Source organism: Ischnura elegans, chromosome 9, assembly GCF_921293095.1.
Source record: "Ischnura elegans chromosome 9, ioIscEleg1.1, whole genome shotgun sequence".
In the NCBI taxonomy this organism is placed as follows: Eukaryota; Metazoa; Arthropoda; class Insecta; order Odonata; family Coenagrionidae; genus Ischnura; species Ischnura elegans.
In genome coordinates, this window is record NC_060254.1 from 29,894,810 (window position 1) to 29,912,591 (window position 17,782).

At 41.2% G+C, this 17,782-nt stretch overlaps 1 protein-coding gene across 2 annotated transcripts in view; it reads right to left on the bottom strand.

Moving 5' to 3' along the window:
* Positions 1–430: 430 nt before the first annotated feature.
* The window catches only part of LOC124165580, a 30,249-nt gene continuing 12,897 nt past the window's right edge, over positions 431–17,782 (bottom strand). For both annotated transcript variants that reach the window (XM_046543038.1, XM_046543037.1), the window contains 4 exons: positions 15,106–15,398; positions 12,662–13,044; positions 5,565–5,764; positions 431–2,115 (listed from right to left, as the gene is read on the bottom strand). In XM_046543038.1, coding sequence (XP_046398994.1) covers positions 959–2,115; positions 5,565–5,764; positions 12,662–13,044; positions 15,106–15,398 — 2,033 coding nt within the window. In that variant the 3' untranslated portion in view covers positions 431–958. The remainder of the gene's footprint in view (positions 2,116–5,564; positions 5,765–12,661; positions 13,045–15,105; positions 15,399–17,782) is intronic.

The window sequence follows — 17,782 nt, forward strand, 5'->3', positions numbered from 1 at the left end:
TTTTCTCAGAGAGTACGGTTTATTACGCAATTGTGAGTTCACTTAAGAAGTGACGTATGTACGACGACTTCTTGTCTAGTGACTTTACGTGGAGAAAGCATATGAGCACAAAGTACCCTATTTTTTAACTAAAACCTGCCACAAAATTAGAAGGCTATGAATTAGTCTCCATTATTCATTTTAATAGCATTATAAAAACACATTTATGGTGACATTTTGTTTTCAATGAATTCTATTCATTTTTTGATTGAGATTTTCCCTTTGTATCAGAAAGTAATGGAAAGAAGGTAATTAGTCTAAATTCAATATATCACACAAAATAATGATGGTAATCAAGTACAGAAACTGGTTAATAGAAGATAGTTTAGGGTTGACAAGCCTCCTCAACTTAAGCTCATAATTGACGGTCCTCGCATTAATTATAAATGACAAAACCATACAGATATAATAAATTCCATCCTCAATGTGCTATTTCATTCAGAACTAAGTCTTAACGTTATTTTAAAGAAGAAGGAATGGAAATACATAGGGATCTGTTACCAACGTGGTATTCACAGAAATGAGTCCTCATATTTTACCACAGAGTCCATATTTGGAGGAGAGCAAACATTGCAAACCTATGATACTAAAAAAAACATTTCTCAGTCATCAGAGGCGAGTCCATGGTAAACAACATGCATCTTGCAACATCAATTAACCACTTTGTGTCTCTTGCCTTGTTTTTAATGATACTTACAATACTACATAATAGTGCCGTCCAGACACGTTTGAGATTTGGAAAAATAGTCTTATTGAGACTTCCCAACTCCCCTATACCTGGCAAACACTTCCAAAGTATTCAGGGGCACCTTTTTCAGTGGGAGCCGGGTGCAAACTGTCCCCTTAGTCCCTGCCTACAAGGGTGGGCCCATGGGCTTACAATAGTATAAGGGTGGGCCTCACCATGCAATCGAAGTCTTCAAATGATGACCCTAAATAATGAGCTCATCACAATGGTACACACGACACAAGGGACGAGAGCGATCAAAACTTGAGAGAGATAGGAAGATATCAACCTGGATGCGGCATTTCCGTACATTTCACATAGCGCCACGACGTCTACATGCCTCCTGCAAGTCATTCCATCTTCTTCGAACAAGGACGCGATTCCCCTGAGGGGAAGTCTGCAAGGCATAACCAATCCCATTGGTTCCACGGCCTCCCTCACGCAGTAGTTACCAGACTCGTCTTGCATTAAGTGAGCATAGAATCCCGAAGTCGCTTCCTGCCCTATCGCCATTTGTACGATCCAGCCCAGGTGAGGACACGAACAGTCTGCGAAAGAGTTCTTGTGAAAGGAGTAACCCGCACTTTTGACAGCTTTACTTTTGTTGCTCGCGAATTTGGAAATGTCCCAATTGGGGTGCAAGGACCAGAGATCCACGTCGATCAAGAGGTTGTCCTCGAAGGTCAAATGGGGAAGCCCGTACAATATTTTCGAAGGCATCGGCTTGACCCCAGACATCGCTTCCTCCTGCAACCTGCCGAACTTGTTGCGCCGAAACTCCGCGAAAGATGCCGTTACATCGAAGGCGTTGGCTGATACCGATTCGAGCACATTGTTGCGAGTGAACGAGAAAAAGTTGGCGCTGCCGACGAATATGGCGGATGGCCTCAGCGTGGTAGCGATGCAACCGCTGAAGGAAACCAATCGCGCGCCTGCTATGCCGAAGGCGTTCATGCTCCACATGCTTATCATGCTGTTCGTCACGGTGAAAACTCCCTGGGGAGCTTCGCAGGCGGTTTTCAAACCTCCTTCCTCAGCGCGAGAACCATTTTCTTCTCCTTGCTCAGTCGTAGTAGCTGTTGTAGAGCTCGCCTCTTCCGCTGTCTTCGCTCTGTACGACGTTTCACAAGGGTCCACAGATTCGTCCTCGTCCAAAGCGTTGAACGTAACCCATATGGCGTTCTTGTCAACGATGACAACGTTGGTGCGATCCCAGAGGAAATGCGACTTGAGGAGGACGTTGCCGAAGGAGTAGGCTGAAAATTTCTTCACGTTCGAGATGTTCTTGAGCGTGACGGAATCCATCTCCCACACCTCCCCGTGAGGAAGTGGTCCGTCCTCTGGGTATCCTGAGGAAAGAGAAGGCAACAATAAATTTTTCAGCGAAAACATTCGATAAACCTATTTACACCAGAAATTTTTCTACTTTCTGTGATCGTGACGATATTTAAGATATTATGCTCCTGTAGCGGTCTTTAGTAGGTAATCTAGTGAAATATTTCGGCTTGTTTCCTCAGAATAAACCGTAAACAGGGTTTTAGATTTAGGGGAGGAGGGGAAACATGGGGCACGAGCCTCCCAGACACTTAAAAATAGACAAGATGTTTAATACGGTCCCTTTATCATTTCGTTAGTTTTGCTTTGTGTATTCAGTAATAGAGTTAAATGAAGACGGTATTTAAAAATCTTTTCTTTCGCAAGTAAATTCCGGTATGAAAAGTTATTTCCCTAATAAAATAAGAAGGCAGTGAATCGATGTGAAATGATGCAAAAGTCAGAAAGGTGACAAAAAGCATGTCATGCAAAGATGAAAATAATCCGTACTGATTTATACGCTATTGATCGCAAGTTAATAATAAAAAAACATACAAGCTGTCTAAAGGAAGCATAAGAAATATGTCATTATTATATATGTAACTTAATGATACTTGGATACATATATCATTATAATAAAGTTATAACTTTTATGCCAAAATAAAAAGTATATTTCGTACAGTATTTTTAGTACGTTGTTATTGATCCAAAATATGAGAAGACCGTTTACCTGTCAGACACTTCCCTCACCCTATAGCTAGCTCGATGGTAACAAGAACAGAATCTGATGTTGTTCAACTTCTACGATTGAACTAAAGAGAAAGGATTTATCTTTAGGGCAAGAATATTTTTTGGAAGAAGTGAATTTTTTTTTTTTTATTTAGGCTAGCATTTCCTGTTAAAATTTCACCAACTCACTATAAAATAATAAGAGAAATACATCATAATTTACGCCTGAAGATGATGATAACTCATTGAAACCCGGGTCGCGTTATGTAAAAATGGTAGTGGTATAAGTAATATGTACATATCCAAGAAAACTTATTTCCTGTTTACTTTTATGATACATGCAAGCAGTGGTGAAACTAGGAATATACTTTGGTGGTGGATGGGATAGCCTGGGGTTGGCGACCTCCCCCCCACCTCCCCAGGCAACGGGGGGAAAATTTTGAAAAATGACACGCCTAGATATGGATTTTACATTATTTTGGCACTGAAAATTTAACTTTAAACGGATGCAGTTATTAAATTCCAAAACTAGTTATTATTTTGAAATAACTTTTTTATTTCTCTGAATATTTGTGGGAGGGATCTAACTCCTCATCCCCCCATAGTTACGCCACTGCAAGGCAAGTAGTTTACAGACATTAGTCGTCCATATTACATATTTCGGGTTTAAACCCGAATGTGTAGGGTACACCGTGATACGTTTGCGCATGGGGTACGTTAACACAGTGCACTTCTTCCGAACCGATTTTCTATAACGGGCGAGCCAAAAGTCATTACGTTTTGATGCTACTCCCTAGGGGCTATTCTTACATGATTTTGAGCATCAGTCATGCGTCAGTCTAGCATTGCGTAAACTTTCCCCGAGAACGGGCCAAGTTTACGAATCAGGCTTGGACCTAAAAACATTTTTTACGGTTAAAAACACAAAGAGCCAAAAATAGAATGCATAAAACGTTGCGTTAATTAACTGCTTTTTAAAACCACACTGTCTAACATTTCTTAAGTTAAAATATCAAAATTATAAAATTCATTGAAATAAATTCGCATAAACGTGCCAAGATCCACCCTATGTAGATTTCAAAAGAAAATGCCTTTCTGAAAAGTAATTTTCATCCCAATTTATGTAGTTTTATTGAATTTTTTCCCTTGTTATATTATAATAACTTAAATATGATTAAAAACGGTAAGGACGCTAATGATACAGAAATGGTTTAACTTAACTGTTCATTTATTGTTAGGCGGTACGAAATGCGCGGGGTCAGCAAGTAAAGTATTAACTAAAAAAACAAATGAAATAATTCGGAGTTTTCAATGGAGACCTGACCTTTCCATCAATCGGCTGTAAAGGGTTGTAAATTTTAAAATCAAGAGTAGAATAATGTGCTGTATGGCACGCATGAGAACAACTGATGATAAAGTAAGGGATAGTTGATTAGCGAAGATGGCCGTAATTATATTTATTAATAAGGGAGGAATTAATTCCCAAAGGCATTCCCAAAGAAAAGCTCGTTATAGCGGGGTTTCGTATCAACTCATTACATGCAGGGAAATCAGCATTGGCGATCATATGGGAAAGTCCTAGGGACTGGGTACTCTCTTCTTTACAGGCGGACTTCGTTATTTTATTTTATTTTAAAGAAATATAACCACATACAGCATATGCCATTTTATAGTGGCCAGGTAAAAATACATAAATTAGAGGACGAAGACGCAATATAACATGAAAAAACAATAATTACATTTACAAAAACAAAAGGACAACAAGAAACTGCAGTGACAGATTACTTCGGTGACAGATAGGATAGGGAAAGGCTTATGAAGGATTTCAATGGAAGTTCAAAGGGGTCGATGTGTGGAGGGAGTGAGTTCAACACAGAAGTAATGCGGTAGAAAAACGAACGTTTAGTGAGCGAAAGTCTAGGAATGGGCATGTGGATTAGGGGATGAGAACGGGTAGGGCGGGGTGGAACTTTAAAATTGATAAAAGAGAGCAATGCTGGGCAGTCGATGGTGGAATTGAGAATCTTATAAATAAGTTTTAAATCAGCTGTGAGCCTATGGGTAGTGAGATTGGGGATGAAGAGGGAGGAGAGAATAGCATTAGTGGACATGTTGCGTAAATGCGGTATTCTATTTTTTACTATATTGGCAAAGAAATTGCTGACACAGTCCAGGGATGAGAGGTTGGTTTGTGAAGAGATAGACCAGATGGGACAAGAGTAGGTAAGAATTGGAAGAATGATAGATGAAAAAAAAGTTCGAAGTGCCTGGGGGTCTTTAATTTCAGTGAAACGGAACAGGAGTCCTAAGAGGGACATTGCTTTAGACTTGATGGATTGTATGTGCGGAGAAAAATTTAATTTATCATCAGTGATAATGCCTAGGTCCTTAGATGTTGATACACGTTTCAGCGAGTGATTAAAAATACTGTAGTCAAATTGATGAGTTATCTTCTTTAGGGAAATGGACATCACACTACATTTATCTGGGTTTAATGCAAGATTCCAGACATTACACCAATTCGATGTCTGACGTAAGGCATCCTGTAGGTCTTGGCAATCAGATGGTTTTTGAATTTCCTTGAACAATTTACAATCGTCAGCATAAAGGAGAGTTTGAGCTTGGGAAGAAGGTAGCAAAGAGGCAAGATCATCAATATACAAGTTAAACAGATAAGGACCAGTTATAGGCGGGATTTCGTTCCATGCGTGATCGTTATAACCGAGGTTTGCTGTACGATTTTTGAGATCCCTACCTACGGTTGCGGAGGCGAATGAAGGAGGAGGGGGCTCAAAGACACGAGCCGGGAACTCATCGATCATCAACACATCTTCCAGCAGCACACTGCGGACGGCTCCCACGGCGTGTGACCTCATTGACAGCTCCCACGCCCGACGGACAACCAAAGATGACAGAGGACGAAATGCATTTGAATCAGGTACTGCTCTCGCGTACCTGAAATTGAGAAATCCGAGAGAAATTTCAAAATAAGGGCCTCAAGCAATTACTATAAAAACAAAACAGTACTACTCGCTTATAACGAATCTCAATGGACAATCGTGCTATTTTGTTATAAACAGGATTTCGTTTTATCCATAATAAAAGATTTTCTATTACAGGGTTTTCAGATAATATATCGTAAATCATCTTTTTCAAGCAACAAGTCCGGAGCAATTACCAAAGAAGAGTTCGTAATGGCGAGGATTTCGTATCATCCGCACTCGCTACATGCGGAGAAATTAACATTGGCTATCATAGGAATCTCCAAGGGACCGGGAAGTCACCTCGTTATAGGCGGGATTTCGTTACAAGCGCGATTTTTATCAGCGATTTTTACTGAATTTTATTGGTTCCGGAACATAACATGTATAGAACTAGAAGAGAGACATTTGATTTGCTAAGCGAAAATGAGTATGTTAGTCATTCCCATATCTTTGATGTAATCCCGATACTGCTTAAAGAACCCCACTCCTTTCCCTTGGAATTCGGGTTGTATTGGTCAATGTGATGTAGTATTAGGGGGAATTCATTAATTACGTGAGGTGCTTAGGGGGATGGGGTCAAGTTGATTCTCACCTAATCTCACATGGAGGAAAAGGAGGGTCCGGGCAAGTACCACGTAATTTTTTTCCGCAAGAAACAGTAAAATGTGATTCTAGACTACGATCTTGGTAATCTGAAAGTTTAATCTTAACTATTCTTAAATAAAAGTAAATAAACAAATGTTTTTTTATGAATCCAACGTAATGAAGACTAGATTAAAGTTTGTACTGTAACAATTAATGTCAACGATGGGAGAAAAACAATGGATCAAGCAATAATGGATAATTAAACTGTAATGGACGAAAATAGGGTAGTTTCCTTCATCAAAGAAAACGAAAGGCATTCATTGCGATTCGTTACCCACCATAAGTGTAGTCATAATATACAAATTATTTGTATTTAGAAATACCGGTTTAGACGATTGGCAAGGGTCAATTTTATCCTCATTTGAAAAAGGCCAGATTGCGCCCATACGATGCCACTCCACGTGACGTCACAGGGACCTAGTTTCCATACGAGTAAATAGGAGTTTTACATCGCCTGAGGTTACCAATGCATGCATGAGGCACAGAGCTCAGGGAAACATCTCTTAATAATCACCTACTTAAACTGCCTAAGGTCGGAAAGTTTTCTTCGTTTGATAAGGTATTAATAATCCTTATTTAAGCCAAGCGCTACCTGCTAGCATGGTACTCTGCTACCTGCTAGCATCCTGCGTCGTATCAGCTCTCAGAGCCTCGCCCCAAGGTCACCTCACTTGCGGCAGCGGGAACCAGAACGACGTCACACGGAGTTTTTCCCGGCATTCATACTTAACCGTCGCGTTTTCGCGCGCTTGAAATTTTTCACTTTTCATTTAATCGAGAAAAATAGATATCGTTACTTAAAAATCTATAAGCGTGAAATACGTAATCCAGGAGTAGGTAATAATCTTTCGATTAAGGCAATAAAAAATACTAGGAAACCACCCTATTGTTGTTGACGGCGCAGAACGGAAGATAGAGGAGTATGGTTGTGAAAAGAGTGGCGTTTGGGTCGCTCCTGATGTTTTCGCCGAAAGAACTTAAAAAGTGTTTGAAATCGGTATTAATGAGATTTTGTGGAGTTAGGAGGAAATATAAACGTTAAAATACACTGAAAATACGCATTTTGAACAATCTCACGTGAGTTTACTAGTGGAGGGAAGGGGTCGAGCCAAATCTCACGATATCTCACAGAGGGGGGCAGGGCCAAAATTACCTCACGTAATTAATGGACGACCCCTTAATGTACTTACATCATTCCGGAGGGTATGGCCTTCCTCCTTTTTCGGCCTCCTCCCCTTCCAGACAGAAAGACCACATTTCTTGCGGAATTAGTCCAACTATAACCATGCTGTGGATGGTATTGACATAAAGGCAACAGACGAAATGAAGTACCTGGGAGCAGTGGCGCAGCTAGGAATTAAGGCTAGGAGGGGTTTAGGTGCAACTAATACTGGTGTGTGTGTGGGGGTATGGAATACCCTCCAGGATAAGCGATAGGTGCGAGATTAATAAATTGCGGAATTTTTAGATAAATGGTCCAAAATGTTGAGTTTTACGGCTTTCTAAGAGATATTTTATTAATCCTTATGCTATTCTATTAATAATATGAATCCAATTAAGTAAAATGGATTAAACTTAAAAATTTCTCTGAGCTCTGGGGGGAGGTTTTATCCCACAAACCCCCCCCCTCGCTGCGCCACTGCCTGGGAGTTACGATAACCTCGAACATCTCGTGGGAACACATATAAGGAATATTTGCAGCATAGCCCTGAAGAAATTAGGATTCGTCAAGCGTATTGTAGGAAGATTTTCGGATGAGAAAGTAAAAGAAAGTTGCTAATTCGCACTCGTGTGACCGCACCTAGAATATGCAGCGAGCGTATGGGATCCGGTGCAGAAAGGCTTAATCCGCGAACTGAATAAAATACAAAGGAAGGCTGCGCGGTTCGTCCAAAACTGCTGCGGGCGTACAGATAGCGTTACCCAGATGTCACCAGATGCTAAGCGAATTAGGCTGGTAGCCGCCAGAGACTCGGAGGCTGCGCGCTAGGCTTAGATTGCTTGTGGTATTGAGAAAAGATCTTTGAGAGCGACATGGAGAACAGCATATGAGAGCCCCAATATATATTTCCAGGTCCGACAAAAGCGATATATTAACAGAGATATTTTGCCGAACGGATAGATATGGGAATTCGTTTTTCCTCCGAATCATAAAGGATTTAAATGAATGATAGTCGTCATTTTGTTAGAGCATTTGCTTTTAATACGTAAACGGCTGGTATCCTACTATAAAGTGACCATATCTTGGAAGGGACAAAGCGGGACACATAGCATACCTAAGCATTTTCGCGCGCGAAATTTTTGTGGTAGGGTATTTTTAAAATTTAAACATTGCCCTTTAAAATGGTAAGGTGATTTAAATATGGGATACTTTCAAACATTCACTTTATTGTGTTGTTTACGGTTAACTAAATGTAGAAATTACAAAAAAGACATTAACGTCGTAAATGTCGGTTACCAGTTTTTCCCCCTCCATATTCTTTCGATTCAGTTACAGGATAGAGACAGTAAGATAGCTCACTAGCACCATTAGTGGCATAATTATTTATTATTTATTGTTGTTTTTTGTCAGGGCAACAAATTTCTAAAAGGACGCAAAATAAAAGTTTCAGTATTTCACACAGATGCAAGTCAAAAACAATGACATTTGCCTGTTCCGGGGAACATCGCGGGGACTCCAGGACAAGCGTTCTGAAAACGGGACTGTCCCGGGTAAACTGGGACGTATGGTCACTTTACCTAATACCCCCCTCCACACGTCTTTTTTTAGGCGGCTAGCGGGGTAGATGTAGATGTACTAGGCCGGCCCTTATTTTTGACAATTGAGAAAAGTTATGTTTTCCTAGCCTCAAAATGATCCAAATGAGGTTTATATTCACCAGCAAAAAATTCGGTTACATAAAATAACGGGAACCCCTGCCCCACGGGTCGTAAATACTGAGGACCTTCAATTTAGTTTTTTGGAGCTGCAAATGCACGACCCTTATGAAGACGTGAAGGTAGAGGAATTCAGGAACGAATATCTGTTTGTTTTGACCTATCTCTGAGCGTTTACGAAATATAGTCCGTCGTAATGCCATCCCCCTCTAGGGCGATACCCCGCGCCGCGGCGCGGATGAGGTAAGGACCGTACCGCTTGCGAGAGACTTCCCCTCCACCCCCGCCCCGCCCTCGGCAAAGTCTATAGAGAAATACAGAATACCCTCCCCCCCAAGCAATGTGGCCGTTGACTCAGTTCCGAAATCCCGACACCAATATTGCCTCCTTAAGGTTACGACTGTTCCAGCAATGGTTTTAACTATTGTGCATTCACACAACCAAGAACCCTAGATGGCAACCATGTAAGGTTCTTAAGGCCTGTTTACACGATACGTTAACACGTACGAGTTAATGTATGTTTGCGTGAATGATTTTTGTGGACCGGAACGGAACATGTACGAATGCATGAACCAAATTAGAAAAGGTTCTATTTTCTGTGCATGCATTCGCACAAGTTGGGTGGTTACACGGTGCATTTTGGCGTTCATACATTTAGACATTAACCCGTACGTGTTAATGTACCGTGTAAACAGGCCTTCAAAGTAATGCCCCGTTCACACTACGTCCTTTTTACGCCGGTTAGCCCCGACCATGGTTACAAAACGAGGTGTGAACGCAAGTTCCCGTTAACCGTGGTTGGGATTCTGACCACCGTTTTCCGACCATGGTTGGCGGTAGTTCATGCGGGTGTGAACGCAAGTTGGTTAAAAGCTGGTTAGAAAAAGAAGAAGGCGAAGCAGCAACGAAGTGGGATAGGAGGAAAGAAAACAGAAAATAAAGTTTCGAAGAGGAGACGGCCGTTATTGTTGAATTATATTCGTCAGAATTAATTCAAAGGAAAGTGCTATTGATTCATTCCGTAATGTGTTGTATAGTATGAGATTTTAAACCTGATTTAAGTTATGCGATATACTTTATAGTTCGTGGTGAATTAGCTATTAGCTCGTATTGTATTGTTACGGACAGATTGAATAATCTATATTAATATTTTGCTAGAATTAAGTAAAATGTGCGAAACTACCATAATAGAAATCCGAAGGTCACAATGATTTTAATGTTTTGGTAAGAGTTCTTTGTCCCAGTTTGAAAAAGATCACTTATGTTCATCCTTGAACAAAAGTTCTTCCCATATCAATATAAAGTATCAGGCTAACGGCTAGTCAGATGTAACGCTAGAAAATAAATTTAGAAACGTCGGGTGATACCACATATCGCAAAAAATACCACATTCTCTCTCTTATTTCATAAGTTAAATTTCAACAATCGTCACATTTCTGCAAGTTATTCGTCCACATTTGAAGAAGAGGTAAAACAGTTTTAATTTACGGTATAGCATCAGATTGGATCATGTCCTTTGTCAAAGTCAGAAAACAATAATAGCTAAGAATGTAATGCAGCGAAAAGTGTATCTCCATCCCAAATCACAAGTGTCTCAAATTGAGACTCAAGTCTCAAGATTAGGTCCTCGATTTTCTTCACCTACATCAATGATTTGTCGACACATCCGAATCAAGGGCAAGTAATAGTATATGTTGTTGATATCAACCTAATTATCAGTAATATTCGCTTTCATTCGTATTAAATAGAGCAGTAGAAGAATGCAAGCCACACTATGGATGAAATGATTAGTTGGACGAACACATTTGAATTACCTTCTACGTAGCAAGGAACAATGATTGTCGACGCTGGAATGCAATTTTTAATTCATAAGCAGCTCATAATATGCACATACGTTTAAATTCATCATCAATATCATTGCAATTAACACAAAAACTTTTCCCTGCACATTCTATATTTCCTTCCAACAAGTTATTCGCTCTTGTTAATTCATTTTTCACTTGGAATTACTCTACCACCTCTACCACTCATCAGATGTCGCTAGGGTCTAACCATGGTTGAGTGTGAACGCGCGTTGGTTCTGACGTCATCTTACGCTGGTTAAGAAAGATGGTAATGTGAACAGGGCATAAGAACCTTTAAAACCTGTGCTGCCCTCTAGAGCTGACAGCTAAAGTGAACGAAAAATACACGGTTGGCAAATCTGTTGAGTTACGCAGGGTCAAGATATTACTGCATTCAACGTGTATTTAACGAATAATCTTTCTTCCGCCCATAATATTGAACAAACCCATGAAAAAAAAGAGCGAAGGGAGCTTCAGGTACTTTTCGTCCTTCTCTTGTCGCTTCCTCTTCCGGTCTCCCAGCGCCTAACCATCGTAAAGTGGCAACGTTCGGAACTACGTGAACCATTGTCAGGACATGCATTCATACCAATTCACACAGCTAGTTCGGCCAACTATCGTTAGGACGATCGCTCGGACAATCGTAATCTGAACGAGGCTTATGTTTCTCAGCCCTCCATATCGTTCTGGACAGTGGCGAAGACAGAAGAAGGGGATATGGGGTGTCCGTACCCCTCCAAAATATAAAAACACAATTAATTTCCTGTATAAATGAAAAAAAATATTGAAAAATCATGAATCCACAAAATATTTCTTCAACAAATGAAGATTTTTCGATCATGAAAAGTGTTAAAAATTAGTTTAAACCCTCTACTTATGTACCCTGTTGAAAGAAAATTAATTCCCCAGGGCCGTACTCTTTGGTGGGCAGAGGGGGGTGAGAAGTTACAATGCTAACAAGGGGAGTAATAAACGAAAACAAGATAAAACACTAAGAGATTAAACAAACGCGCAGCGCACTCAAGCACCTCGCGGATTTGCTCAAAGGAACAAATGTCTGCGTGGGACACACGCACTCACTCACACAGGTTTGTGAAGCTCTCGCTTACGACAGTGACCCACTCACACAAAAGAATAGACAAAATTATAAAAATAATAAGAAAAACACGCTCTCACACACCTCGCAGATTTGCTCCAAGGAAAAAATGTCCGCGTAGGACATACGGACTCACTCACACAGGTTTGTGAAGCTCTCGCTTACGACAGTGACCCACTCACACACAAGAATAGACAAAATTATAAAAATAATAATAAAAACACGCACTCACTCACACACCTCGCGGATTTGCTCCAAGGAACAAATGTCCTCGTAGGACACAAGCACACACCCTGTGCATTATTGTTATGTTATGTACCCTGTTTTTTCAAAAAATTTCCCTCTGGTTTTGGACCCCCCGAACGAAATTCCTGGCTACGCCACTGGTTCTGGAGGGTGAACTTGCCTTCCTCCTTTCTCGGCCTCCTCCCCTTCCGTCATCGTGTCCGGCTCCTCTTCCTCGGGAGGGTCCGTCTCCTCCTGGCCTTCCTCGTCATCCGGGGACCCCATCTCCGCCTCCCAAACAGCCTCATCCCACAACACGCCTCCTCCCCCGTCCTCTCCCTCCTCCTCCGCAACCACTTCCCTCCTCTTCCTCCTCCTCGTAATCCTCAGGTTCTTCTTGGATTTCTTCCGGGTGGACCGTTGTCCGAGGGACCCGTGTCCCCTTCCGTCTTCGGAGGACGCCTGGCCCCAGTGATCCACGCCTTGAAGCCGCACGATGTAACAATCGCTGATGTCCAGCGTATCCGCCTGTGGGGGCAGGTTATCCACCCATACATTCAGCTCCTATGAGGGAAGGATATACAGTCAAACCTCGATATAAGCAAGAAACACTTAGGTGAGAACCCTATATATGTGAGAATCATTGCCAGGTCACGCCATTTTGACCCTTGAAACAGGACCGGATCAAAGGGGGGAGGGGCAGGGTGCCCGGGCCCTGAGCCCAGGGGCGCAGCGAAGACTTAAGTCTAGGGGGGGTTTTAGGGCGCCACCAACAGAATGACTAAAATAACATAAGGAAAAACATACAATCAGAAACCACCTTTACTGAAACACACTGGAGACAGCCAGTAGGCTGGGACTAGTGGCCAAAAACAAAACAGAAATTCCGGCGAGGCGAGGCGGGTTTTAGGCGCAACTAATACTTAGGGGTATGGGTGTATCGCATACCCACCATGGTAAGCAGGAGTTGCGGGGGCCCTCCTCGAGAAAAAATTTAAGAATAATGGTTCAAAATGGCGAATTTTACGGCTTTCTGGGGGATATTTTATTAATCCTAGCACTATGCTATAAGTAATACTGATCCAATTTAGTAAAATGGATTAAACTTAAAAATTTCTCTGAGCTCTGGGGGGGTTTTATCCCCAAACCCCCCCCCCCCCCCTCGCTGCGCCACTGCCTGAGCCACCCACCAAGCATGACCCTTCCGCCAAACATCTCAGGTAAATCTCACGAAATCGGAAAAACAGAATAAACCATTCTTCGTTAAAACTCTCGCGGGTACTCGTCATGTTAAATAAAAACTTTTGGAATAAGTCGCCGCGTCAATTTTTGGGTGGCACTGAAGTTTCCCGACCTATGACCGATTCGTGACTACTCGTACAGAATCTAGGTCCCTGTGACGTCGCGTGGAGTGGCATCGCATGGGCGCCAATATGGCCTTTTTCAAATGCGGTTAAAATTGACCGCTAACATTCGTCTAAACTGGGATTTCTAAAACCAAGTAATTTGTATATTATGAATACACTAAGGGTGGGAAACGAATCGCAATCAATGTCCTTCGTTTTCTTTGATGAAGGAAACTACCCTATTGATCCGAGTTTCACGGGAAAATGATGTATACTTACGAGTGTAAACCGATATTTATATACACGATGATGTAATCCATCAAATCTCTTAAATAACAATTACCAAGGTTATTCCTTGTAATTAACAACATTATACCACAAAATATTAGAAAAATGTGAATCGAATTCAACTCATCAACGCGTCACGGACATTTTTGAAAACTGATTGAAATGCGACCGAAGTGGCAACAGAAATCAGCTGTAAATGGTGCGGAATAGGGTGGTTTCCTATTATTTTTAATTGCCTCAATCGGAAGATTATTACTCCTGGAGTACGCATTTCACGCTCTTAGATTTTCAAATGACGATGTGTATTTTTCGCGATTAAACGAAAAGTGAAAATTTTCAAGCGCGCGAAAACGCGACGGCTAAGTAGGAATGCTGGGGAAAAGCCCTTGTGACGTATTTCTGGTTCCAGCTGTCGCCGTGTGATGTGACCTAAGGGCGAGGCTTTGAGCGCTGTTACGACGCAGGATGCTAACAGGTAGCAAAGTACCCTGCTAGCAGGTTGCGCTTGACTTAAATAAGGATTATTAATACCTTATCAAACGAAGGAAACTTTCCGACCATAGGCAGTTTTAATAGGTGATTATTAAGACAAGTTTCCCTGAGCTCTGTGACTCATGCATGCATTGGTAATCTCAGACGATGTATAACTCCTATCTACTCGTATAGAAACTAGGTCCCTGTGACGTCACGTGGAGTGGCATCGCATGAGCGCCAATCTGTACTTTTTCAAATGCGGTTAAAAATGACCATTTCCATTCGTCTAAACTGGGATTTCTAAAACCAAATAATTTGTATATTATGAATACACTTATGGTGGGTAACGAATCGCAATCAATGCCTTTCGTTTTCTTTGATTCAGGAAACTACATTATTGGGCCTCCCATATGCGCAGTGCCCCTGGTTGAAACCATGGTTGGTGTTTAGTTTTGAATAAAAGTGTGTAAATTACCAATTAAGTTTTTATCATGTGTAAATAGTAATTCATACTTACCGTATAGGGTTTCAAGCATCGGCAAGTGATGTCCACCAACTCCTCCCCGTCCTTGGTTCGACTCTCGCAGGAGCATTCTCTCTCGGAACAAATCGGAAACGTGTCCGGGTTCCTCGCTCGGAATTTCCCGGAGGACGCCGTGGCGCCGGGAGGCATCGGCGGCAGTCCGGGCAAGGGCGGTGGCTCGTGACGGTCCTCCCACGGCCGGTGGATGCGTTCTTGAAGTGGCCCGTCGTGAATTCGAGGAGTGGTCATGGATCCATACGCGAGGATCGGAAGCAGCACCATCACAGCTGCTGACAAACATTCACGATAACTTATTACGGAGGCTTCCGCGGTGAGTTGATTGGTGATTGTTTTTCGGGTCCATTCCGCGTTGGCTCAAATTTTGCGGACGACAATTTCGGGCGCGTTCCAGCTCTCGTCTTCGGGTCCCGCTGACAAACATTCACGATATTCCGGACATTCGGGTCCCGAAGACTAGGCATGGGCGGTACTTAGAAAAGTACCGGTATTTTTGCGATGAGTATTAAAAAGCGATAATAGTACTCCCCTGGTAGTACCGGCGAAAAAATACCGGCATACCGGTACTTTCGTAAATAATTAAATATATTGATAAGTTGACAATAAACGCTCGCATTACCCTAATTATCCGGTATTTCAGCAAATTAGAATACCGGGTAGAAAGAATACACTGAATAAGTCAAATATTAAATTACTATATTGGAGGCCCAATTATCTGATAGTAAGAAGGGTGATAGCGACGTAGTTGTCGTCGAAGGCAACATCATGCAAACGATTTCGGTGCATACGTTTTAAGTTTTGGTGTTTTATTTGTGTATTATAAGTGTGAAGTTCTCTCGGGAACGCCATCAGGTGAGTGCTTCAATTCATTTCATTTCAACGCTGTCGAAGTACCAGCCATACCAGTACCGGTATTTTTTGGTACCGATACGGTAGTACCGCTTTTAAATACTGGGCGGTACTACCGGAGTAGAAAAAAAATAGTACTCGGTACTACCGAATACCGGTATTTTTTGCCCATCCCTACCGAAGACGGGAGCTGGAACGCGCCCGAAACTGTCGTCCGCAAAATATGAGTCAACGCGGAATGAACCCGAAAAACAATGACCATTCACGATAACTACTACTACTACCAGTGGCGTAACTAGGAATATACTTTGGGTGGAGGACGTGATGGCCTGGGGTGGCGACTCCCCACCCCCCCAGGGAAGCAAAAAAAAATCACCGAAAATTACGATATCCATAAGATTGACACAAGATTTCGTCAACTTTTACCAGTCCGATTTGTTTTAAAATTTGCAATTAAATTAAACCACCACTATGTTTCACAGAAATTAAATGTTTTATAAATGTTGTAATCGATAAACCCGCGAAAAATAAATTCTACACACACTTCCCATTTTCTCCGGACAGTGCTTCCCTTCTTATTTGACTTCTCCTAAAATATGGATGCCATGAGGGATTGTTTTTTTTTAATGACATGCCTGAAAATACATTTTACAAAATTTTGGCTGAAAAAAATTGAAATTTAAACAGATGCATTGATTAAAAGACAATAATTTTATATGCACTACTACATTCCATGTCGTCACGAGACTCACAACCTGACGACGTTCCCAACAGGAGGAACGAAACGTTGAGTTTTATAGTCAGCACACAGCAGTACACCCGGAAATAGAATGTAGTAGTGCATCTAATCGCTGCGAAAACCTTAAAATCAAAAATAGTTTTATACATTTTTTTATTCCCCTCATCCCTCCCATAGTTATGCCACCGACAACCGTAGGCGGATTTAGGGGGCCCGTGCCCCCTCCTAATCCAGCTTAGAAAAATTGACAAGATTAAAAAAATAGAAAAGATTTTTTTTTAAATAGATAAGATTAAAAAATAGACAAGAAAAAAATAGACAAGATAAAAAATATACAAGATTAAAAACTAGGCAAGATTAAAAAATAGACAAGATTGTTAATACGATTATCATTACGTTCGCTTTGTTATGTGTATTACCATAGAGTAAGTATATTCTTACTCCATATACTTACTCTATGGTATTACAGAGCCTCGATCATTTAATTTCACATTAGTAACTTTTATACTAAAACAAAGAGAATATTTCGCACAGTAATTAATTTTTATATCCTATTCTTAATCTCAATTATGAGAAGATCGTTTGCATATCAGCCCCTTGTGCGAGAAAAAGTCCCGGATCCCCCAGAAAAAAATCCTGACTATACTAAATAATCCTACTATAAAATATAATGCTACAAAAAAAACTAAATGATCAATTCATAAAGTAAGGTTATCCGTACAACTTTAAGCCTTCACTGCATTTTGTATCATAAACGATACACTGCACTCTCTGGCGGTTATTTCTGAAGGGCACAATAACGTATGGTGTATCAGATATGATACACCCCGTCGTTATACTATGTAGTTCTCGAAGCAGCCAGTACATCTACATAATAGCCCGCAAGCCGCTTAAAAGACGTGTGGCAGGGGGTGTTAGGACACCAGCCATATGCACATACAAAATGAGGTGCTCTAACGAAGTTGGGACTATCGTTCATTAAAGTCCTTTATGGTTCGGGGAAAAAACGAATTCCTATATCTATCCGTTCGGAAAAAAATCTCTCTTTAATTTATCGCTTCTATT